The 25,313-nt window shown below is 45.4% G+C and overlaps 1 protein-coding gene across 1 annotated transcript in view; it reads right to left on the reverse strand.

The window, feature by feature from the left end:
- The window catches only part of ALOX5 (arachidonate 5-lipoxygenase), a 54,853-nt gene that overhangs the window by 24,067 nt on the left and 5,473 nt on the right, over positions 1-25,313 (reverse strand). The window contains exons 2-4 of the mRNA XM_050960136.1: positions 15,572-15,770; positions 13,189-13,270; positions 5,491-5,613 (exon numbers count right to left, since the gene is read on the reverse strand). Of these exons, the coding sequence (XP_050816093.1) occupies positions 5,491-5,613; positions 13,189-13,270; positions 15,572-15,770 (404 nt within the window). The remainder of the gene's footprint in view (positions 1-5,490; positions 5,614-13,188; positions 13,271-15,571; positions 15,771-25,313) is intronic.

A 25,313-nucleotide genomic window follows, 5' to 3' on the forward strand; every position in this document is an offset into this window, starting at 1 on the left:
GGTTTGTTGCATGGATTGGTTCCTGAGTTAGAGTTACTATGGTGCAGTGTGCAGTTACTGGTGAGAATATGCTTCAGGTTGGCAGGCTGTCTGTGGGCGAGGACTGGCCTGCCACCCAAGGCCTGTGAAAGTGTGGGATCATTGTCCAGGATGGGTTGTAGATCCCTGATGATGCATTGGAGGGGTTTTAGCTGGGGACTGTATGTGATGGCCAGTGGAGTCCTGTTGGTTTCTTTCTTGGGTTTGTCTTGCAGTTGGAGGCTTCTGGGTACATGTCTGGCTCTGTTGATCTGTTTCCTTATTTCCTCGTGCGGATATTATAGTTTTGAGAATGCTTGGTAGAGATTTTGTAGGTGTTGGTCTCTGTCTGAGGGGTTAGAGCAGATGCGGTTGTACCTCAGGGCTTGGCTGTAGACAATGGATCGTGTGGTGTGCCCGGGATGGAAGCTGGAGGCATGAATGTAGGCATAGCGGTCGGTAGGTTTTCGGTATAGGGTGGTGTTAATGTGACCATCACTTATTTGCACTGTGGTGTCTAGGAAGTGGACCTCCCGTGTAGATCGGTCCAGGCTGAGGTTGATGGTGGGGTGGAAGCTATTGAAATCGTGGTGGAATTCTTCCAGACTCTCCTTCCCATGGGTCCAGATGATGAAGATGTCATCAATGTAGCATAAGTATAGAAAGGGCGTGAGTGGACAAGAGCTAAGGAAGCGTTGTTCCAGGTCAGCCATAAAAATGTTGGCATATTGTGGGTGCCACTGATCTGGAGGTATATATTGTCATCAAATTTGAAATAGTTGTGTGTGAGGATAAAGGCACAGAGCTCAGCAACCAGTTGTGCTGTGGTATTATCAGGGATACTGTTCCTAACAGCTTGTATTCCATCTGTGTGTGGGATGTTTGACAATAGCACCTCCTTTATCAGAATCTTTGATTATAATGTCAGGGTGGTTTCTGAGGTTGTGGATGGCATTGCGTTCTGTATGACTTAGGTTACAAGGCAAGCAATGTTGTTTTTCCACAATTTCTGCCTGTGCACGTCGGCGGAAGCATTCTATGTATAGGTCCAGACTATTATTTCAACCCTCAGGAGGAGTCCATGTGGAGTTTTTCTTCTTGGGCCATTGGTGGGAGTGTAACTATGTATCAGTGGGCTGTTCAGTGTCATCCTGAAAGTATTCTTTGAGTCGGAGACGGCGAAAGTAGGCTTCCAGGTGGAAGGTGGCAGGGCAGAAAGAGAGTCCCCAAGATAGGACAGACTTTTCTTCTGGGCTGAGTGTGCGGTTGGACAGATTGACGATAAAGGAGGTGCTGTTGTCATCATGAACAGGTCTGACAACCAAAAGGAAGCCGCCAGACAACTCTCCAATACCGAATTCTACAGGCCACTTCCCTCAGATCCCACTGAGGAATACACTAAGAAACTGCACCATCTACTCAGGACACTCCCTACACTAACATCAGAACAAATCAACATACCCTTAGAGCCCCGACCAGGGTTATTCTATCTACTACCCAAGATCCACAAACCCGGAAATCCTGGACACCCTATCATCTCGGGCATTGGCACTCTCACTGAAGGACTGTCTGGAAATATGGACTCTCTATGCCACCAGCACTCCCAGCTATCTCTGTGACACCACTGATTTCCTGAGGAAACTACAATGCGTTAGTGACGTTCCAGAAAACACCATCCTAGCCACCATGGATGTAGAGGCTCTCTGCACAAACATCCCACACACAGATGGAGAATTCCTCTAGCTGTCAGCAGTAACAGGTCCCTTCCCCTAACTTTGGACCAGGAAGGAGAGCAGAGTATTGCATACTGCTACTCACGTTACTGAGGATACAGAGAAAGCCAGTGGCAGATCTGAGCACAGAGTTTCTGGGGTGAACTCCTGATACCACTGAAGATCCCCACCCCCTTTCCTCTAACCGCAGAACTCAGTCCCCCTCAAGAAAAGAATCCAGGAGTCCTGACACCCAATACTCTGCTCTAACCACCAGGGAGTGTCTCTTAAGCAAAATATTCAGTCCCTAAGTGACTTCACTAAGTGAAAGCCCATGAAACTTGGGCTCCTAAGGACTGCACTTACAGGGATACTTAGGTGCCTGAACATGCTGTTTTGCACCTAGTGGGATTTATGTAAGCACCTAAATGGGTTAGGCACCTAAGTCCCATTGATTTCAAAGGGAGTTAGGTACTTCTAAAAATCCTACTAGGCTTAGGGGCCTTAGAAAATTTGACTCCAGGTTACTTAGGTGCTTTTGAAATGTTTACCCTGTGTCTTTAAAAAACCACCTCCAAGATTTTCCAGTAGTACTGATCTACCGTACTTTAGAATATTTTGGACACTATCACTGCATATTGTACATTCTTTCCTCGTTATGTCCTGGCAGTTTCAAACTGTATTTCTCTTCCCTTCTTGTCCTAAAGAGCTGAGCCACTTTGTTGTACACTGCCCAGCTACTGCTGCATTCTACTCCAGAGGAGGCTGCATTTCAGTGGTGGGTGAAACGATTCTTGTATCTAGTTTGTAAACTGCGTTGGGATCCTGCAGGCTGGCTGGTGCTATATAAATGTAAGATGATATTGTAAAGAGGCCATCTCCCCTCCTGCATGATGAAATAGTGGCATTTGAAGGTTGACAGAGCAGTTACTGATTCCACATCAGGCCTGCCTATGGTACCAAATGAGGAACTCAGAAAGGGATACATTGCAAAACAACTTAAGACCTGAAGAAGAGCTCTGTGTGTGTTTGAAAGCTTGTTGCTCACCCCAACAGAAGTTGGTCCACTAACAGACATTACCTCACCCACCCTGTCTCTCTAAACACTTACGTCACTGACAATAAATAAAAGGATTGTTCTTTAGAAACCCAATAAATATATAGAGAGAAATAATGCAACTAACAACTTGACAAACGCTTGCAGAGTTATGCTCGACACAAACAGATCCATGTCTCTGGAAGTCAAATTCATTGACAAATTTTATGGAGAAAAGAAACTCAGTAATCTGTTCGGCATTTACAGTCTGTTGGCAACAACTGCAGATTTCAGTTACATTTTTGCTTTTAGAAAGACAAAGCCTATCAAAGCAAAGGTTAAGAGGCGATTTGATCACAGCCTCTAAGTACCTCCATGGGAAATATTTGCAGTAAGAGGACTCTAATCTAGCAGGCAAAGGCATAGCCAGAAGTTACAGGCTCAACACAAGAGCACAGGAATCCTCTGGCCTGTGTTATACAGGAGGTCAGACTATGATCTCTTAGGGTCTCCCTTCTGTCCTTACCAATCAAGGAATCTATGAAACAATTAGCGCTTTTGGTATCTATAAATCATACAACTTTCCTTCCCTTTTTCCCTTACCAAGGAGTTGCGCCCCTCCCCCATCCCCTTTGTCATTAATAAGAATATGGGGGCACTGGATTAAGAATAAAGGAAATGCTGTCTCAAAAAAACCCCTCTCTTGTGTTGAGGGATTTTCAAAGGGGACTAAGGGAGTCAGGCACCCAAATCTGGGCACCTAATTCCCTTAAGCATCTTTGAAAATCCCAAACATATTCTTTGTAAGAATCCACAGGGCCTGGGCCCAGGCCTGCAGGTCACTGCTGCATCTACAACCCCTCTCTCCCCTGCACCCCAATGGCTCATCCAATTGGAGAACTGGTATTAAGGCCCTAAGCAACACTAAAGGTATCACCCACCGGGACCTGATTTGTCCAGATACACTATTTAAGACAGAAGAGACATAAGGAGTTGTCCGCACAACAGCGTGGATGCCAGCCTGCTGCTGCTACAGACCCTGCCATACGCTATTCTATGCTACCTGACCTGACCTGCTCCTGGTTTCTGTCCTTTCCTGATCCCTGTGCCTTGTCTCCAACTCCGGCTCCAATCCTTGGCTTGACACTGACTCCAACTCCAGCTTTGACTCTTGGTTTGATTCCTACTCCATCCAGTCGGGTTGACCATCCAATTCCCGGTTGTGACATTCCTCAAATAGTCTCACTGAAACTAATGGGACTATGTGACCAGTAACGTACTATGCACAGTGAGTAGGGGTATCAGAATCTGGCCCTTAAGCAGAATAGTTATTTACTAACTGTGAGCATCAGTCAAAGGGGAAACACTGGACTATGATCTGTAACATCAACTTAATCACATGCTGGAACACCCAGATGTCTCTCCTGCTGTCATGACCCAGCCATAAGAGGGGGTGCATTAGTCAGCTATTCGTTCATGCCTTGAGTACACTGGGTAGCATAAGATGGAAGGCTAAGTGCCTGCAGCTGCTGGAGAAGGGTCCCAATAGCCTGTTTGTGCATACCTTGGAGGGGCTCATTGCTATATAGAGTTCAGCTCCTTCTCTTCAAGGGCCATATTTGCATTTCAAAAAAAGTTTTAAAACACTCAATGTCCATCCATTATGAAAAATCCTTTCTAGAAGAAGGAAAAGTAGGAGGGAGAAGAAAAAGAGAAATGCCACTGTGGAACCAGGTGTGGCTGAGGGGGATGGATGCTCTCTCTCGCGCCCACCCTCCAATTTAACCGTAGAATTCTATGTAACGCGATGTGCAAAGACATTTTCCTCGTTTTGATAGTGAAGGCCAAACACGCATTGCTGTGAGTTGGGGCATGGCTGTGACATCATAAAGAAGGCCCATGAGATCAAGGCTTGGGACAATCCAGGTGCTCAGCTGGACTCTGGGAAATAATAGTCCTTAGTTTGGATCAGGTCATGTTGGCTGACATTAATGATGTTTGGTTCGTCTAACGGGCAACAGCACTGCTTTTAAAATAGCATTTTAAAAAAGTAAGATATCAAATGATTAATAGAATCAGAGATGGAACAATATAGCGGCTTGTCTAGTCCAACCCCTGGTGGATAGGACAGGCTTATTCTCAGTGAGGGTTGTCCATCAGCTGGTGACTGTCTCATTCCCCCTGTACTAAGAATTCCACGGGATCTTTAATGCTGATGAATGGTCATAACCACATTTCATGAGTGATGTGAGAGATGCAGGCATTGGTGGGTTGGCTGGACATTTCACTAACACACATGCTTCAGACAAGTTACGTTTAATTGTGAGTTATCCCATCAAAAGGTATTGTACACTGCATGACCAGTCTTTGTTTAGCAGACATTCTCTGTACCTTGGTTTGTCACCAATGTCTCTTTTGCTCCCCTGTGACCCTCAAAGCATGATTTAGTGAGGTGCCTGAAACTTTTCCAGCTCAAAGCTCCAAATGTTTCAAATTTTGAAATTAAAAAAAAAAAAACAAATTTGGAGGGAAGGTGTGCAGTATCTTCCTCATTTATTGACCAACCACAAAACCACTTCCAAATTTTCAAACTTCAATATCCCAATGAAATTTCTAGTTTTTAAATTTAAAAGAAGGGAAACATCTTTAACAAAATACAATTTCATGCATGTCCCCCACCCCTAGCTTTTCTGATCAGAAATTCTGAGCCGCAGAAACACATACGCTTTGGAGTAGTTCAGAACGAAATCGACTCCCTTCTCACTGTCAAACTGGATGTCGCGAGGCAAGTCACTGTGACAATTCGCATCGATGCTTAAAGGAAATCCGGGATGCCATTCCTTCCATCTGAGAAAGGGAAGAGGGAAAAAAAGAAAAGGAGTGGTGTCAACCATGTAAACAGCACAGTATAGTATCTTTAATGTCATTGTTATTAATTATTTGTATTACCATAAGAATAACAGAGATACTATGCTGGGTCGGATGATGGTCCATCCTGCCCAGTATCCTGTCTCCAACACTAGCCAGCACCAGCACTTTAGGGGAATTGCACAGAACAGGGCAATCATGGAATGATCCATCTCTGTCTTCTCCTCCCAGCTTCTGGTATTCAAGGCTTTATGGTCACCCAGAGCATGGGGTTGGCCAATAGCCATTGATAGACCTACTCTCCAAGAACTAATCCAGTTACACCCACTTACACTTTTGGCCACCACAACTTCATATCACCTCCATGTTGGTGCACATATTGGTGGGGGTGGGGCTGAGGGCTTCAGAGTGTGTGAGGGTGAGGGCTCCAGCTGTGGGTGTGGGCTCTGGGGTGGAGCCAGCGATGAGGGGTTCTGGGGTGGGGCAGAGGGTTGGGGGGGTGAGGGCTCCGGCTGGGGGCGTGGGCTCTGGGGTGGGGCCGGAGATGAGGAGTTTCGGGTGAAGGCTTCCCCGGGGCTACAGTGGGTTGAGAGGACTCCCCCATCTCTCCCCACAGCAGCACTGGGGTTGGGGGAGGGGGAAGCGCCTCTCCCCCCTGTGGCAACTCCGGGGCTGGTGCCATGGGATAAGCACCTCTCCCCCAGTCACGACAGCTCCAAGGCTGGAGGAGAGCATCTCTCCCTGCCTCTCCCTGATGTGGCAGCTCCGGGGTTGGGGACACAGGCGAGGCACCTCTTCCCTGACTGTGGCAGGTCCGGGCTGGGGCTGGGTTGGGGCCGGGGTGCCTCTCCCCCAGCTGCAGTAGGTCTGGGGCTGGGATGGGCTGGATCCACAGGATAGGTGCTTCTCCTAAGTCTCCCTCTCCCCACTGTGGCAATTCCGGGCAGGGCCGGCTCCAGGGATTTTGCCACCACAAGCATGGCAGGCAGGCTGCCTCCGACGGTTTGCCTGCGGAGAGGTCGCTGGTCCCGCGACTTTGGCGGACCTCCCGCAGGCAATCCTGCGGAAGGTCTGCCGAAGCCGCGGGACCAGTGGACCCTCCGCAGGCATGCCTGAAGAAGGTCCACCGAAGCCGCGGGACCAGCGGACCCTCAGCAGGAAAGCCGCAGGAGGCAGCCTGCCTGCCGCCCTCATGGCGCCGGCAGAGCGCCCCCCATGGCTTACCGCCCCAAGCACGCGCTTGGCGTGCTGAGGCCTGGAGCCACCCCTGATTCCGGAGCTGGGGGAGAGACATCTCTCCCCACTACAGCCCTGAGCAACTGCGCGGTGCTTAACAGGCTGCTGTGCAGCTGCGCGGCTTAGAAGGAACTTAGGGTCAGACCTAATTTATACCCCATCATTGTATATGTACAGTTGGAATGATTTTTTCCACTGTGCATTACTTTGCACTTATCACCACTGAATTTCATTTGCCCTTTTGTTACCCAGTCACCCAGTTTGGTGAGATCCCCTCTGATTCCCTCCGAGTCTGCTTTGGACTTAACTATTTTGAATAATTTTGTGTCATCTGCAAACTTTACCACTTCACTGTTCATCTCCTTTTCCCTTAATGAATATGTTGAATAACATAGGTCCTGATACAGATCTGTGGGGGACCCTGCTACTTACCTCTCTCCATTCTGAAAACTGACCATTTATTCCTACCATTTTTTCCCTGTCTTTTAACCAGTTAATCTCTGAGAGGACCTCCCATCGTATCCTATGACTGCTCACTTTCCTTAAGAGTCTTTGGTGAGGGACCTTGTCAAAGGCTTTCTGAAAATCTAAGTACACTAGATCCACTGGATCACCCTCGCCCACATACTTGTTCACTTCCTCAAAGAATTCTAATAGATTGGTGAGGGATGATTTCCCTTTGCAAAAGGCATGTTGACTCTTCCCCAACATATTACGATCATCTATGTGTCTGATCATTCTATTCTTTACTACAGTTTCAACCAGTTTGCCTGGTACTGAAGTCAGGCTTACTGGCCTGTAATTGCCAGGCTCACCTCTGGAGCCTTTTTAAAAAAATGGCATCACATTAGCTATTCTCCAGTCATCTGGTACAGAAGCAGAGTTGAATGATAGGTTCCATACCACGGTTAGTAGTTCTGCAATTTCATAATTGAGTTTCTTCAGAACTTTTGGGGGAATACCATCTGGTCCTGGTGACTGATTACTGGTTAGTTTATTAATGTGTTCCAAAACCTCTTCTATTGACATATCGATTTGGGACAGTTCCTCAGATCTGTCACTCCAAAAGAATAGATCTGATGTGTTTATATTCCCCACATCCTCTGCAGTGAAGACCGATGCGAAGAATTCATTTAGCTCCTCTGCAATGCCCTTGTCTTCCTGAGTGCTCCCTTAACCATTTTGTAGTCCAGTGGCCCTGCTGACTGTTTGGGAGGCTTCTGGCTTCAATTTTACTTTGAGGTTTTTCATCTTTAGCAAGTTGCTTCTCAAATTCTTTCTTGGCCTGGCTTATTACACTTGTACATTTTACTTGACAGAGTTTGTGCTCCTTCCTATTTTCCCCATTAGGATTTGAGTTCCAAATTTAAAGGATGCCTTTCTGCCTCCATTACTCTTCTGCTTAGCCATGGTGGCATTTTTCGGTCCTCCTATGGTCTTTTTTTTTTATTTGGGGTATATATATAGTCTGAGACTCTATTATGGTGTTTTTAAGTAGTCTCCAGGCAGCTTGTAGGTATTTTACCCTTGTCATTGCTCTTTTTAATATCTATCTAATCAACATCCTCATTTTTGTGTAGCTCCCCTTTGTGAAGTTAACTGTTACTGTGGTGAGTGTTTTAGTATTTCTTTCCCTCCCCCCCCCCACACCCGAGGAAGTTAAATTTAATTACATTATAGTCGCTATTACCAACAGGTTCAGCTATATTCACATATTGGAAGAGATCCAGTAAGCCATTTAGGACTAAATCAAGAATTGCTTCTCCCCTTGTGGGTTCCAGGACTAGCAGCTCCAAGAAGCAGTAATTAATGGTGATCTGATTCTCCACAGCTTTGCACCTTGTGTAGTCATTGACCTCTGTGTGCAGTGGGCGCCAAAGGCTATGAAATGAGTAGTGTGTTTACACCACTTTGCACAAGTGTAAATGGTCATTCCTGGCAATGGAGAATCAGACCTACAGTTTGTGTGTGTAAATAAAGCACGTTGGGTTCCTTCAGAATGGAAGGTATTGTTATAAATATGTCATTATCAGTATCCCTGAGGAGTCTGCTGGAAATATCATTCACGGCACTGAGGCATATGGTTCACAGCAGTGAGCAATGCAACTAGAGAGAATGTTGTTGGCTGTTTTGGGCAGGGCCTATCTTTTCTGTGCTTGTACAGTGTCTAGCACAATGGATCCTGGTCCTTGACTAGAGCTCCTAGGCATTATAGTCTAAATGCATGGATGAGATGATGGTGTAGGGAGGAGGGATTTAGGTTCATTAGGAACTGCGGAAACTTTTCGGGTGGGAGCAGCTTATGCAGGAGGGATGGGCTCCACCTTAACCAAAACGGAACCAGACTGCTGGCATGTAGAATTAAAAGGTTGTGGAAAATTTTTAAAGAAGGGTTGGGTGAAAGCCAACAGATGTGGAAGACCCTTTCCCCTTTCCAGTGGTTAAAGACAGAGCTGATTGGACTCAGCTGAGATCTTTGTTTCTGTTCAGTGATTATTAGAACTGAAATCACTGATGAGAATGTTTTGGAGCTAAGAATCAAGGCCCATAACATATATATAGGGCCACAACCCAGAAGGCACTGAAATGCCCTTTGACTTTACTAGGCGGTGCATTTGCTTAGCACCTCTTGAGATTTGGTTAATAAGATATGGATATGCAAGTATAACATAAAGGACTCACTCACCCCACCCTCTCATACAGCCAGCACTGTGATGAAAGAGGCCAGTGCACAGCAATACACCACTATTTTATTAATAATAGAAACACACACTACAGATAAGGAAACAGATGGAAAGGTGACATGCCTCAGAACTAGGATAAGTTCTTAGAAGTCCCTGCTGTCTCGTCCCATGCTCAGCCCACTAGACCACATTCCGCCTCTAGGCTGGAAATAAATAGCACTGTATCCAGCTAGACCTGCAGAAGTCATTTAGTGGGATGTACATTTGGCTGGCATGCCCCACTCTTATGCAGAAAAAGGGTCATAAAGTTTCTAACAGCTTAAAATGCTCAGGCTAAGATTGGTCTCTTCCAAAAGGCAACACTACAGAGACACAGAACCCCCTTAGCAGCTTATAAGAAAACTAACGCTACCTAAAGGAAGCACAATGCTGTGGTACTTTCTATTATACTAATGTTCTTACACTGTGCCCATTTTGTTGGAATTTGAGTGGGAAATTTTTATTTCAAACCAAAGGAAGGTGGTTTACAAAGAAGGAAGAACTTTAGAAAGCCTGTCAGATTGCCAGTCCCATGCAGATTGCACTGTTTGTTTTCTGTCCTGATAGAGCTGCCATTTCTACCTCTGAACCTTAAACAGCCATTACCCTTGAATTCCAAATGGCTTTATTTGCATTCCCTTTTGTGCATGTAAAGCTGGTCTTGTCTAGAACATTTCCTCGGGAATTGTCCCGGTAGCTGCTCTTTCTATTCTGTTTCCCATCATTTCGAAGGAAATTTCTGTCTCATTACAGACCAGTCAGCTTAATGTCTGTATCCAGAAAGATAATGGAGCAAATAATTAAGCAAACAATTTGCAAACATCTAGAAAATAATAAGGTGATAAGTAACAGTCAGCATGGATTTGTCAAGAACAAATCACATCAAACCAACCTGATAGCTTTCTCTGACAGGGTAACAACCTTTGTGGATAAGAGAGAAGCGGTAGATGTGGTATATCTTGACTTTAGTAAAGCTTTTGATATTGTCTCGCATGACCTTCTCATAAACAAAGTAGGGAAATACACCTAGATGGAGCTACTGTAAGGTGGGTGCATAACTGGTTGGAAAACAGTTCCTAGAGAGTAATTATCAGTGGTTCACAGTCAAGCTGGAAGGGTATAATGAGTAGGGTCCTGCAGGGATCAGTTCTGGGTCCGGTTCTGTTCAATATCTTTATCAATGATTTAGATAATGGCATAGAGAGTTCACTCATAAAGTTTGCGGAGGATACCAAGTTGGGACGGGTTGCAAGTGCTTTGGAGGATAGAATTAAAATTCAAACTGATCTGGACAAACTCCACTTAGGAAGGAACAATCAGTTGCACACATACAAAATGGGAAATTACTGCCTAGAAAGAAGTACAGACACTCCTCAACTTACGTAAGTGTTCTGTTCGGGAATGCCTTGCATAACTTGAATTTTGTGTAAGTCGGGAACGTATCTCTGACAATTACACAACCCCCCCAAAAAAAAACAACCAACCAAAAGTTTCTAGCTTACGGAATGTATGGAACTTTTTCGGTAAGTGCGGATTTGCATACCCGGGGAGCGTCTGTACTGCAGAAAGGGATCTGAAGGTTGTAATGGACCACGAGCTAAATATGAGTCAACAGTGTAACACTGTTGCAAAACAAAGAAACATCATTCTGGGATGTATTAGCAGGAGTGTTGTAAGCAAGACATGAGAAGTAATTCTTCCGCTCTACTCCACACTGATTAGGCCTCAACTGGAGTACTGTGCCCAGTTCTGGGTGCCACATTTCAGTAAAGATGTGGACAAATTGGAGAAAATCCAGAGAAGAGCAAAAAAAATGACTAAAGGTCTAGAAAGCATGATCTATGAGGGAAGATTGAAAAAACTGGATTTGTTTAGTCTAAAAAAGAGAAGACTGAGAGGGGACATGATAACAGTTTCAAGTACATAAAAGGTTGTTGTCAGGAGGAGGGAGAAAAATTGTTCTTCTTAACCTCTGAGGATAGGACAAGAAGCAACGGGCTTAAATTGCAGCAAGGGTGGTTTAGGTTGGACATTAGGAAAAACTGGCTAACTATCAGTGGTTAAGCACTGGAATAAATTGCCTCAATGAATTCAGCCTCGGTGAAATGTGTCATCTAGACAATATGAGTGAGTGAAGGGTTTTGTCTGCTCACAGAACTGGTATGGTATTTGCAGCATCTGGGCAAGCCTGACTGCACCGTCCTTCCAGCTTGCTTTAACCCTGACCTGCAGAGACCTGCTCCAGGAGCCAGAAGGACGTTTTGTCTCCATCCAGTGCTCAGCCACTCTGCAGAAGCTGCCAGCTTATAACCCTTCTCCCCAGAGGAGTCGGCAGCAACAAGGGCCAGGTTCAATAGCTAGAGGTTCCTCTCAACAATGCAAAACAGAACTGGCTTGAGCCCCCACCCTGTAATCCATTAAAACAACACACCATCCCTGGGCACTACTAAGAAGCAACACTTCCCCACTCACAAGCACGGAGCCTGTTATAGCAAAAGAAAACTTCAATTAAAAGAGGAATTGAAACCAGCATCAGTCTGGGAAAACACCACAACCACCATTCAAAAGCACATAACCATAAGCAAACATCCACCCTACAGCAAGTTGTGCACTATCCTTTGCCTCAGTTTCCCCACCTTGCATTGTGAAAGTCCAATGAACGAATGTCCCTTTAACATGCCACTCCTCTTTCCGTCTGCTGCTCCCCACTCTCAGCTGATTGGCTTTGGTCAGTGACAATCCAGAGTTCAGAGATGCATTTACATGGATTCACCTCCCACCCCTGGAAGGAGTGGGGCATTGAGCAATGCTTCCACTGCTACTGCTATCTGTGCCGCCGCTCACCACTGCTGCTATTATCTCTGCTACCACTGGCCACTTGCTGCGACTGTCCTCTCTGTCACTCATACCACTGCTGCTGTTCACTGCTCATCACCACTTCTGAAATGCCATGTTCTCAGGTTCCACCCTTTAGCTCAGCTCTTTGCCCCTTCATTGTCTTTCACTGCAACACTGTCCCCATACCAGTTCTACAGCTTAGCCCCAAAACATGCTCATCACTGAGTTCAATTCTAATAATCACTGAACAGAAACAAAGATCTCAGCTGAGTCCAGTCAGCTCTGTCTTTAATCACTGGAAAGGGAAGTAGAATCAAATATCTAGGACTCTTTTAGGCAACCTCCATACCAAGAAACACAAACACCTATCATCCTCCTCACCTTGGCTCTCATTGGGATTTGGCATCCCTACCTCCCAATTAGGTTTGGGTTAGGGTGACCCCCTCAATCAGGACAGGTTAAGTACAGTTATTCTGTCCTTTACTCATACAATAAAGGTAACAACATTTCATTACCCCAGACCAGCCAAAACCGATCACTTGGGCAAAGAAACTCTGTGTGCTGAACACCTATGCAGAGTAGGCATGTCCATGAAAATACAGACTGCTCCTGAACTCTTTCCCCTCTATTCACCACTAGCTCATTCAGATCCTGTTTACAAACAGGTGCTAGTCACCAGACACTCACCTGCTAGGCACAGAACTAGGCCTCCCTGGGCAGCTGACATCACAAAGCAGGACGGTTAAAGGAAACTCACCGATACATTTTTTGCCGTTCTTCAAGTTCTTTGCGTCTGTGCTGCTTGAGGATCTGAGTCTTGTCATCTCGGTGCAGCTTTGCTGTGAAAAAATGAAGAAACAGTGCTATGAGGTTTCTTTTCCGTTCACTGTCTAATCCTCCAGCTGGGTAATGGAACATAAGGATTCGGTGTCTGTCATTATCTGGGTTCTCTTACTATGTGCTGTAGCAAATCAGCTGCAGTTCTCTCTTGTACTCAATTATAGCAGACAGTTTGCCCCCCGCCCAATGAAATACAATGGGTCTGAACAGCAAAAGGGTTGTTTTCATCCTCAGAATTGCTGCCCTGCAGCCATGGATAGTGTCTCTAAGAATAACTTTTACACATCAGACTACAGTGGAATATTCATCTGCTGTGCTAGGGAGACAGGCCCCCTCTGTACAGGAAGGAGGCTGGTTAAGGCTGAAGAGTGACAAGCAACTGAGGAAGAACCAGTGAGAAGAGTATGAGGCAGAGATTGCAATGCACACCCCAGTAAGAGTTGAACCTGGGATCCCTGGATTCTGAGACCACCACTTTAACCCAAGTCCCCTCAGTACAGGGAGGAGGTTGATTAAGGTTGAGGAGCGACAAATGATCAGGGAAGATACAGCCTTGTTAAATCTTCTCTGCTGAAGGATGCTGACTCTAGTAAATGTTTTGACATCCCTCTCCTAGGTTCAGACTCTCTGTTCTTACACTGCAAGAACAAGTGTTTCTTCCATGCCAAGTTCCATGCTGGTAGCTTCGGGCTCAGAAGAAAGAGAGAGGCTTTCCAAAACTGATGGCTTGATGGTCTGAACATGTGGCCCTGATGTTACTGAATGAAACAGAGACTTCCTTAGAAAGGATGGGGAACAGAAGAGAAAGAGCAGCTAACAGGAGAACCCACAAGGAAAAGTGATAGACAAGACCCGACCCACTTTACATACACAAAAGAGAATGCAAATAAAGCCATTAGGGATTTTCAGGAAATGTTTGTTTAAGGTTCAGAGGTAGAAACGGCAGATGGAACAGGGCTGATAGTAGACAATGCAGTCTGGGCTGGCTGGCAGTTTGGTTAAGCTACTGGCAGGATCTTGCTAATGTTCCTTACTTCTTCACAAACTGAAATCCACACACCGCCTTCCTCTCTTGAAAGCAGGGGTTGAAATAAAGCCAAGGCAAGTTATGGAGAATCCCTCTCCTGCCCCTCCAAATACCCTACAGGTGGAGAGATCAGTGAGGGAGCCAGAAGCTGAGAAAAAAAGTTGGCACCCGACTATTAAAGGTCTTAACCACTGGAAAGCAAACTCCTTAGGGCTGCATGTCTAATTAGGCAGCCAATGACCTGAATACAGCAAAACTGGTTAAACTCTTGGTTCCCAACCCATATCTACTGGCACTAGATCAACATTTTTAATGGTGCACACTATAGCATATTGCAGCAGTCAAACTTAATTGCCACAAAGGCACACTTGTGAGCAGCTGGATTATGCAGCCAATGAAGTGACTGTTTTTGGCCATGGTACTGTATTGGCAGTGGGTAAGGAGCCAGTTAAAACCCAGGGGTAGTACACAAGTGCTAGGGCACTTTTCTCGGCACAGCACCAACAACTATCTCCGACACATTTCACACCATCAGCCTGTTCCTGGCTCTTGCAGGATGAAACACCTTAGCTGAATTCTACTTCCCAGCCAGCCCTAATGCTCTCTGAACTGGAATTTCATTCCAAGCTGCCCTTTCCTGGATTTTAGAAAACGGGACCATTTACAGGTGGATAATACTTGGAAAACTGCTATATTTTAGAGTCTCAAGGTTAGGCAGCCAGGGGATGCTCGGCCAAGGACTAGACAGGCTTTCAGGCAATGGATCAGCTGGAAATTGAGCACTGAGGCCAGCCTGCAATTTAGGAACAGTGTCCTGACCATCTCCACTGCTGAAAAAAAATCTCCTTAGCACGTGTCCTCAAAGTAACCCAACTCGTTTCCCTGTGCGAGACCCAGTGGACAGTTCATAAACCAGCACTGAGGTCACAGTCAGCTGGGAGCATCTATCCCACAGGGGGTGTGGTAGGTTTGCAGGTGGGAGAGAAGAAACTGGAGTTGGAGAGAGGGTTTGGGTGCCTCTGGAAGGAGAGGGAAAGATAGGGGGAGTCCTCATTGCTCTAGGGGCAGGGGTGAGCACAAGGAGGGGGAGCAGGGGCACGGGTCCCCCCCAATAATCAGCGGGGGCATAGAAATCCTCTGGCCCCAGGGCAGGATAGATCCTCCAGCTCTAGGGCCACAACAAGGGCATAGAACATGCTCCCCCCAAAAGCAGTGAAATTTAAATTCCTGAGCACGCCCGTCTAGGGGTTAGTAGTTCTCTCATGGAGCTCACCTCTTCCATCTCGGAGGACAATCTCTTTATCCTCTGTAATCCATCTGTAACATGGGAATTCCAGATGGTCACCCACTGGCGTTTTCACAGTGATGTACCTGAGGTACCAGTCGTCATGAAACCAGTACTTTCGCTTCTCAATTTTTAGCAGCTGGATTTCTCCCAGGTCTTCTGCCACAGTCACATCATAGGAGTCGACCTGTGGAGAAGAAGAATGGTCTGTGGCCGGCTGAACACACAGAAAGCACACCAGCTCCAAATGGAAGCTCTTGTTTGCAAAGGGGAAAAAATGAAGGGATATTTTCAGACAGCAAATAAACAAATGGATGGGTAGGAGAATATCTAAGAACAAGCCATTTACAGATATCCTAGAAATATGGAAAGGGTGACATTTCTGTGTTGGGGACTTGATAATGCTTTGATTCATTTATGATTGCTGAACAAACCTACTGCTACAAAAAATATTCATAACTACTCCAACTGCATCCCAGAAAAGAACGATTGGGAACCTAAAGTAGGTCACAATCCATTTTAAATGGGGTCACCAAGGCTGCCTTAGACTTGCTGGGATCCGGGGCCAAAGCCTGAGTCCGAGAGGTTAAGCCCTGGATGGCTGGGCTCAGGTTACAGCCCACCCACCCTGGGCTGAAGCCCTCAGACTATGGCTTTATCCTCCTCCCATGCCCTGGTGGTGAGATTTGGGCAGGCTCAAACTTCAGTCCTCCCTCCTGGGGTCATGTAGTAATTGTCAGAACGGGGTCGCGGTGCAATGAAGTTTGAGTACACCTGAGGTAGACTGATGGGATATATATCCCATCCTGGCTTTATAAGCATTAAAGTGGGCCTGAGAGACCAATTAACCCACCTGGCTGCACCTGGAGGGTGGGCCAGGCTAAATTAAAGATGAGTCCCAGCTGGGAGAGGAGCTGGGTGGTTACTATAAAGACAGGAAGTCTAGAGCAGTGGGGGCTGTTGGAAGAAACTCTGCAGTCACTCTCTGGGATGAGAGAATGGAGAACGCCCAGGGGGAGAGTTTGACCTGAGATCCTTTCCTAGGCAGAGATGTCTGGCAGGAGGCCAGGAGAGACATGGAGCAGCTATGTGGGTGGAGGGAGCAGCTCTAGTGAGAGGAACCCTGATAAAAGTGCAGGATCTGGACTTCCAGAGAGCGCACCCAAGAGGCACCCATTGAAGAATGGGGCTGAGGAGATGTAAGGGATGATCAGTCAAGCTTGAGGAGGGCAGAAGCTAGTCTAAACTGGTATTTTTGGTTTGGGATTTTGTTGGGAGATTCCAGGGCAGAGCCCTGCATGTCCCAGCCCTGAAAGAAAGGTCAGCCTAGAGAGGAAGGCTCTTTCAGGGCAAGGAGAAAGTCCAGGGAAAGGCTTGGTTGATAGGAGGATGCCCAGGGAGGTGGCAGGAAGGAGACTAGAAGAGTGATCCCTGACTGCCTGTCCTGAACCAAACCTAGGGTAGAGGGCAGGCCTGAGTTCCCCTATCAGGAACTGGCAAGGGGTGTGAAGTCCCTCAGAAGGGGATACAGATTCCTGGAAGCCCTAAGAAAGGGTGTACAGACCACTGGGCCCAGAATCAAAGTAGCAGACCAAATGGAGGGATTGGACACTTGTATTTGTGGGACTTTCTGTTACCCAGGGAGGGGTAGGAGCGATTGTGATGAGCCGTCAGGCCAAGTCACAAGACGAGGCAACTGTGACAGAGGGGGCACTAGGAAGCAGACAGTGGCCACGCCCAGCCATAGGGGTGCTCCAGCAGCAAGTCCACCCTTCTGCACCTAGTCATGCAAACTGAGAGAACGGTTGTTTTGGGGATTAAGGCACTGCACTGGAAATCAGATCTAGGTTCATTGTCCAGCTCTGCTATAGAGTTAGTGCAGGTCCTTGGGCAAGTCACTTAACATCTGTGTGCCTCAGTTCTCCAGGTGTTAAATGAGGATAACACTCCTTCCCTTTTTCCCACCCCTTGTCTGCCTCGTCTGTTTAGAAGGTAAGCTCTTTAGGGTGAGGACTGTGTCTTATTCTATGTATGTACCGTGCCTAGCACTTTGGGGCTCTGATCTCAGAGTCTCTAGGCACTACTGGAATACCAGTCATTAAAAATGCCTCTGTTTGCTTTTATAGCTCAGCTGAGATAAACAGTCATGCTTTCATGTTTGGCGAGTCACAATGGCAGCATCTGACACTCCCTTTGCACTAGTGTAAATGGCTGCCAGCAGTGGCTCCAGGCACCAGTGCTCCAAGTGTGTGCCTGGGGTGGCAAGCTGCGGGGGGGCGCCCTGCCGGTCCCTGCCTTTGGTGGCTTGCCTGCAGGAGGTCCGCTGGTCCCGCGGATTCGACGGCAGGTACACCGAACGTGCGGGACTGGGGACCTCCCGCAGGCAAGCTGCCGGAGGCAGCCTGACTGCCGTGCTTGGGGCGGCAAAAAAGCTAGAGCAGGACAACAGGCCCCTTGCCACGGCTAAGCTGAACTGGCTAGGACCGCCGTGGGATTAGAAGCAAGAGCCCAATCTGTTCCCATGACCCACACGCAGAAGAAGTTATGTTCTTGTTAAGACAGAGCATTACCAGAAAGACAAGCCTGGGTGAGAAATTGTTAGGCAGTTTTGGAATCACACTCTTTTTGTTTAAATTTGTTGCTTGATGTGGCTGCAAAATGAAACTTCCCTGGTTTGTGGTTTTGAACATTTTCAGTATACTTAGAAACCAACATGAACTGCACCTCTTCCTTCACTAAGTTTAGTACCATCTGAAATGATGCTGCATGTATATGCCCTGTCATTCAGCCCTCCCCCTCTGCTAAAAACCACTCGCTGCTTGTTCTTTTCAGGTACATTTTTTATTAACACTTCCTGTCAATATGAGGTCATTTGACTCAAGCCCTCTCATTATTTTATAGGTTAAGGCTAAGTCACAAAAATCAAGTCAGAAAAGTGAAGAAAATGTAGACAGACATTTTATGGATACCAGTTGTGACAGCAGTTTTGTAACAAGGACATCTGTCCACAAGGAACGAGGCTGAGAGCCCCAACTTCCTCTACAATCCACTCCATGCAGCCACCAGATAGTAACGGGGGGAGGAGGGAATTGCAAGGTTATTGTAGGGAGGTTGCAATACATGAATTTGGTAGGGCCCTAGTTATAAGGGACTCAGAAGTTAGAGATGAGAGAGAATGTTTTTAAGCCCTGCAAAATGGTTCTCTCCAGTGCATGCACAAGTGTTTTGCCCAATCAAGTTTTGGAGATTATTTTGAAGGGTGAAAAAATCTCATGAACAGGAAATGCCTCCTGATATTCAGCTTAACGTTCCCTTTCCTTAATTGCATTCCACTGTTGCTAGTTATCCTCCTGCTCCCATCCCAGCAGTTCCACTCTCCATGTGAAGACCATAAAATAGCTGTTTATCACCTCCCCTCCCTATCCTCCTGCTCGACAGCCCCAGCCTAATTTAATCAAGCTATATATCTTGAGTTATTTCACCTTCCCTCCTGACAATCTCCCTCTCAATTAAAAACTCCTTTAAACCAACCCACTAGAAGGCAGTGACACTGTCTTGGCTTTCAAGCTGTTCCCTGAAGTGGTTCTTAGAAGACCTGTTGGAGCAGGTTTCAGAGATAGGTCTGACTATTCCTTCACTCTGGAGGTGCTAGAGGGCAAGTCCTGGCTCTGACAGTGGCCAGAGCCAGATGAGCTTAGAAAGTGCTGCTGCTTCTGAGGAACATGGAATATCTTCACCAATGAGAAAACAGAGCTAATTTAAATTGGGCACTCAGACTAGGAAAAGATGACAGTGGCCTTGAGGCTGTCCAGGGCTGGGGCTGGAGGTGTCTGCCCTGCATCTGAGGCACATGGTAGAGGAACTGCAAGCAGTGATCATGATTATTTCAGCACCAGTGACATGCCTGGCCTGGTGTAAGATGAACATACAGACTGCCCCTGCCCCTCAAAGAGGTCACAGTCCAAAAGATACACGAATAGCCTGTGCATATTCAGTATGTAGGCCATGAGAGCACCGGACAGGAGATGGTCCACAGGTGGAGTCACCTCCACCTAATGCTGTCTCCCATAGGGCACAGAAAGACATTGGTTTGGAGAGAATGAGTCAGTATGCTCCCCAATATGTCAGCCATCAGCCATTCTGCTTAGATAAACACAACAGGGAATGCACTGCAAGTTACAAAAAAGAAAAAAGAAAATGAAATGTGAACTACAGCTAGGCCCGAACCAAACCCAGCTTTCCCAATCTGTGGGGAAGTTTGGATACAGATCTGCATCCATAGCTTGCAGCACCTCTGGATCCAACAGCTGCTAGATAGCGAGGCTCAAATTTTCAAAGCTGGACATGGATACTGGATGCCTTGATTTCTGAGATACCAGGGCCCTGGTTTTCAGCTAGCATCAAGCCCTCACCACTCCAGCCAAGGCAACAGAAGGTGCAATGCACGGCAAGTCCAAAAATCAGGCCCAAGGTGTCTCTGCTTAAGCCAATGGTCACATCAGGAGGAGACTCAAACCCACGTGTATTTAACAGGCAGCGGGCGCAATCCTGCTCCCACTGAAGTCAATGTGAGCTTAGCCACAGAGCTCAGTGGGGCCATGATCTGTAAGTTGTGCCCGTTATTTTCCCCCATGAGCGACAGCATCTCCTCAACAGGACAGAAATGGCCCTTGAGCCACATCACCAAGTGCATTCCATTATTACTGACTCATCTGATAGAATGTCTAACTCCACATTCCCCATCCTACCACCTCCTGCTGTAACTACTGATGTGCAGACTGAAACGCGTTTTAAGACTCCTCCAAGCTCTACAAGAATCCTCCTAAAACAGCCACTATTTGTGCCCAGCTGTGGCAGTAGCAGACTGCAGGACACCCCTCCACTGTATTCCTAGCCAGGCCATGTCCCACTCTCCCAGGGCAACTGCCTTCCAGTGCCCTTCTGATCTTTGCTTATGTCTCACCCAAACTTCTCACTTTTCAGTTAAAAAACAGCTGCATTCCTGCATTTTCTAACCCCAACACAAGACCTCTCTTCTTTATTGGTCAACCTGTGCCAAGGATTCTGGGTCACATCTTGGAACTGAAGGTACCAGGATGCAAAATGTTTCTCCTCTGCACTTTTCAATTTTTCTGTCAGAAATGACAATGCTTGACTCGTTTCTACTTCATACTCCTCTTTCTGTGGCTCCCAGTTTTCTCCATAGGCATTCATGAAAGCATATCTGCTAGAAGAAGCTCCTGACTGGGCCTGTATTTCACATCTAGTGGGTACTTTTGAAATATCATGACAATTTTCTGTAGTCCAGACCATGATACACACAGTGGTTTTTATAATACGGCTTCCAATGCTTGGCAGCCTGTTTCCAGCTTGACCCATTCATGTCTATAAACAGCTTCATGGAATTGCTCACATATTTTTCTTCTTCCATCTCAGCATGGTTCTGTGGTGTTTGGAAGAACGTGGCCGAGGGCAACTAATATTCAACAGGACAATCTCCAACCCATGTGAACTTCAGTGTGCACCAGAACCAGTTTAGTTACTGCTACACACGTCATAAAAGGGAATTCAAATACATGAATGCTTTCCCAATATTACCATGTAACATGATAAACATAACTGCATTGCAGTTCTACCTAGAAGAACCCGACTCAGCCAACTGGTATGTACTACGTGAATGGACCTGTCATGTTCTTGGCACACTCAGTTAGTGTGTACTAATTAGCATGTTCTGCAGGCATGTTCTCCTTAAATGGACTTGGCAAGGGGTATCTGGAGGTATATGGCACATTCATCAGCCCCAGACTTATCTGGCGTGTTCAAGCAACACAGAAACTAATAGAAGGGTTTCAGTTTATAAATCCAAGTAGGGTTTTGCTAATAAGAATTCCACTTTTCCTTTCCCACATCGGTGCCCTGCCTGGAAATAAAGATATCCCTCTCCACCCACCAGCACCATTCAGTACATAAGAACATAAGAACAGCCATACTGGGTCAGAGCAAAGGTCCATCTAGCCCAGTATCCTGTCTTCCGACAGTGGCCAATGCCAGGTGCCCCAAAGGAAATGAACAGAACAGGTAATCATCAAGTGATCCATCCTGTCACCCATTCCCAGCTTGTGGCAAAAGTAAGGGTGAGAGTACAAGCGAGGGGTTTTTATTATGATGATTATTACTGCTGATATTTAACATTACTGCTGGTGTTACACAGCCACCAAGAGGTCCCAGTTGCGATCAAGGCCCCATTGTACTGGGCACCCTACAAAGACAATAGGGTATGTCCATTCTTCAAGCTGGAGGTGTAAATTTCACCTCAAGGAGACTTACCTGGGTCAGCTCTGATCAAACTAGTGTGCTAAAAATAGTGTAGCCGTGGCACTGCGAGTGGTGAGTGGGGCTGGCCACCCTGAGGACATGCCTACCATCTCAGATGGGAACATACGCAGGGCAGCTAGCCCCTCATGCCACCATGGCTGCACTCTAATTTTAGCCCACTAACTCAATCACAGTCAACATGGGCACGTCTCCTTAAGCTGGAGCTACCCTTCCAGCTCAAAGGGCATTCCTACCCATGCAGGTAACTTGCAGTCCAAGTGGATAAGACTAAGCATGGGCGGCAAAGAGCATTATTAGCATCCACATTTTAAGGATTGTGGGGAACTGAGGCACACAGAGAATATGTGGCATTTCCAGCTGCTAACAGGAAGACTGCGACAAAGCCAGGAATTGATCTACTTTTATTATCAACATGAAATAGAGAATAAATGGATCATAGATTTAAAATATTACAGAACAACGTCACTAAGATCTAACAAACAGTTACAATCCAAATAACACAACCACGATTGATTCATTGGCACAAACTCATTCAGCTGATGGAAAACCTAGAGCTCTAAAATACATTTATATTTCACAAGTCCAAGTAACAGAAAAAGCTGCCCAGTTAGCCTAAATAGACCTCAGTTTCTTTCATCTTTTCATGTACGTTTTGAAAATGTATCTCAGGGTGAATTGATTTAAATTGAGATTTAAATCACCAACTGGAAAACTTTGATTTAAATCAGCAATTATCACCGACTTTACCGTTTGTAAATAAGTTATTTTCTAAAGAAAGGTGCATTCTCATTGGTTGATAGAATCATTAATATGTTGATTTACAACTAAATAGATCCTTTACCCTAGATTTGGTACATCTTTTTACAACCTAAGATGGTACACTATAACTATATACATTTATTTAAGCAATTATATAGCTTAATATTTTCAAATTCTTATTAATTAATTGTATGTTTTAGTATGTTAGAAAATGGTGAATGACATCTTGCTTATTTACTAGATAATTAATTTTTTGCTCAAGATTTGCGTCAAGCAGCATTATAGTGGTAACTGGTATTTAATTAAACACACTAAATATCATATAACATTTATTTTTATTGAACAAAACAAGCCCTTAATACAGTACATGACCTATTTTGTCATATTTATAAAGCTTGGCCTCCTCCCCCCCGATAGCTAGATATTTTCCCCCTGATTACTAACAACAAGTCATGCCAAACCAGCTTGATTTCCTTCTTTGACAAGGTAACTGGTTTGCTGCATAGGAGGAATGCGGTGGACATATTATACCTGGACTTTAGCAAGGCTTTTGACTCAGTCCCATATGACATTCTGATACGTAAGCTGGAGAAATGTGGGTTTGGCAGAATTACCATTAAGTGGACACATAATTGGTAAAACAACTGTAAACAAAGAGTGACTATTAATGGAATGATGTCAGACTGGAAGGTGTCAAATGGGGTTCTACAGGATTCTGTTCTGGGTCCGGTGTTCGATCTAAGTGTAGTTATAGAGCATACTGATCACGTTTGCAGATGACTCAAAGCTAGACGGGTTGCCAACACTTTGGAGGATAGAGCTAAGATTCAGAGGGATCTTGATACATTGGAGAACTGGGCTATAGGCAGCAAAATGAAATTCAAGAAAACTAATGTAAGGTGCATTACTTAGAAAAGAAAAACCAAATGCACAAACACAGAATGGGAGGTAACTGGCCTGGCAGCAGCACTGTTGAGAGGGATCTGGGCGTTGTGGTGGATCAGAACCTCAACATGAGTTAACAATGCAATGTTGTTGCAAAAAAAAAAAAAAAGCAAATGCAATTTTGGGTTGCATTAACAGAGGCATAGCATGCAAGTTATGGGAAATGTGGAAGTAAAGAAAGAACTGACACAGATTTGTAGGGGATCTTAACGCATGACAGTCCGTCAGCAAAAGTTAAGCTAACTATAACCCTAATAACGCAAAATCTATAAAAGCAAAAACTGTGTAAAGCAAGTAAAAAAAATGTGTAAAAAGTTGTTTTGACCTTGTATAAATAATACAAAATGTAGACTAAAGTCTCTTAAGTAAAAAAAAACAAAATATCAAAATAACCTATGTATAAACAAAATGCAGCTGTTGCTTATTACTGTCTGTAACAAAAGTATAAATGCTTGCTGAAATTGTTTACCTGTTGAGAGACCTGTCCGGGACTGGAGCGACCCTGTGTCCTAGGGCACTCCCTCCCTCAATTGCAATTGCTTAAAAAATAATAAATTATCTAACTCTGCTGCACCCAAACAAAAAGTAAAAACTAAGTTTTTCTCCAACAATTTGGGGGCTTGTCTGGGATGGCAACGCCCACGGACCCACAGATGGCTGCTATGGATCATTTCCCTTTGAACCCCATGGCGCCACAATAGAGGTAAAAGACCTTTTGAAATCTCTATTGGGGTGTCGGAGGAGTACTGTCCGTAAGAATGTCTGTCCCTGTTGGGTTCACGCCATCTAAACTTATTGACTGTGCAGCACGATCAAATGCAGGGTGGTATCGGGGAACGGTTTTGCCACCCCCAACAAGGTTAGTTTGAAGCAGTACTGGGAAAGTGCTTGGTTGGCCAATAAGGTTAATACACAGGAAAATGAATCAAGTATGCACCGGTGCTGAGGGGTTTTTACCACCTCAAGAGGGGTTGTTATACCACCTCATGTGTATTGGGTCCAAACGTAAAGTACAAATGCATCGTGGTATTTAAAATAAAGGCCTTGGTGTGGGTGTGCACACCAGTGTAAATGACTGTTAACAAAAAACGCCCAAAGTACCCTGCAAAGCAAAAGCTTGTGACCAGAACCGCTCTTCTCGGCACTGGTTAGGCTTTGGCTGGAGTACTGCTATATAAGAAAGGATGAAGAGAAACTGGAAACAATACAGAGGCGAGCGACAAGGATGATCAAAAGGACAGAATACAAGCCATGTGAGCAAACTGCCTAGGGAGGCTGTGGAAGCTCCTTCACTGGAGGTTTTCAAAAGGAGGCTGGGCAGCCATCTGTCTTGGATGGTTTAGACATAACTCCTGCATCTTGGCAGCAGGTTAGACTAGATGACCCTTGCGGTCCCTTCTAACCCTATGATACGATGATTCTTTCTTTATACAGAAAGCAGCCTTTAACTCAAAGTTTTTCTTAGAGGCTCATGGATTCAACATATTTATTTTTTATTTAAATGGTTTAAGTGATTATAAATGTAGGTCTTAGCATACATTGTATTAAATTCAGATTCCATTTTAAATAGATTTATTTTTAAAAAGAAAAACATAGTATAATTTAAACAAAATAAAAAGACTGATTTAAACAAAAAAATCCAATATAAATTAAAAACTATTTATTATATTTTAAATCATCACATTTTATC

Source organism: Gopherus flavomarginatus, chromosome 6, assembly GCF_025201925.1.
Source record: "Gopherus flavomarginatus isolate rGopFla2 chromosome 6, rGopFla2.mat.asm, whole genome shotgun sequence".
Lineage (NCBI taxonomy): Eukaryota > Metazoa > Chordata > Testudines > Testudinidae > Gopherus > Gopherus flavomarginatus.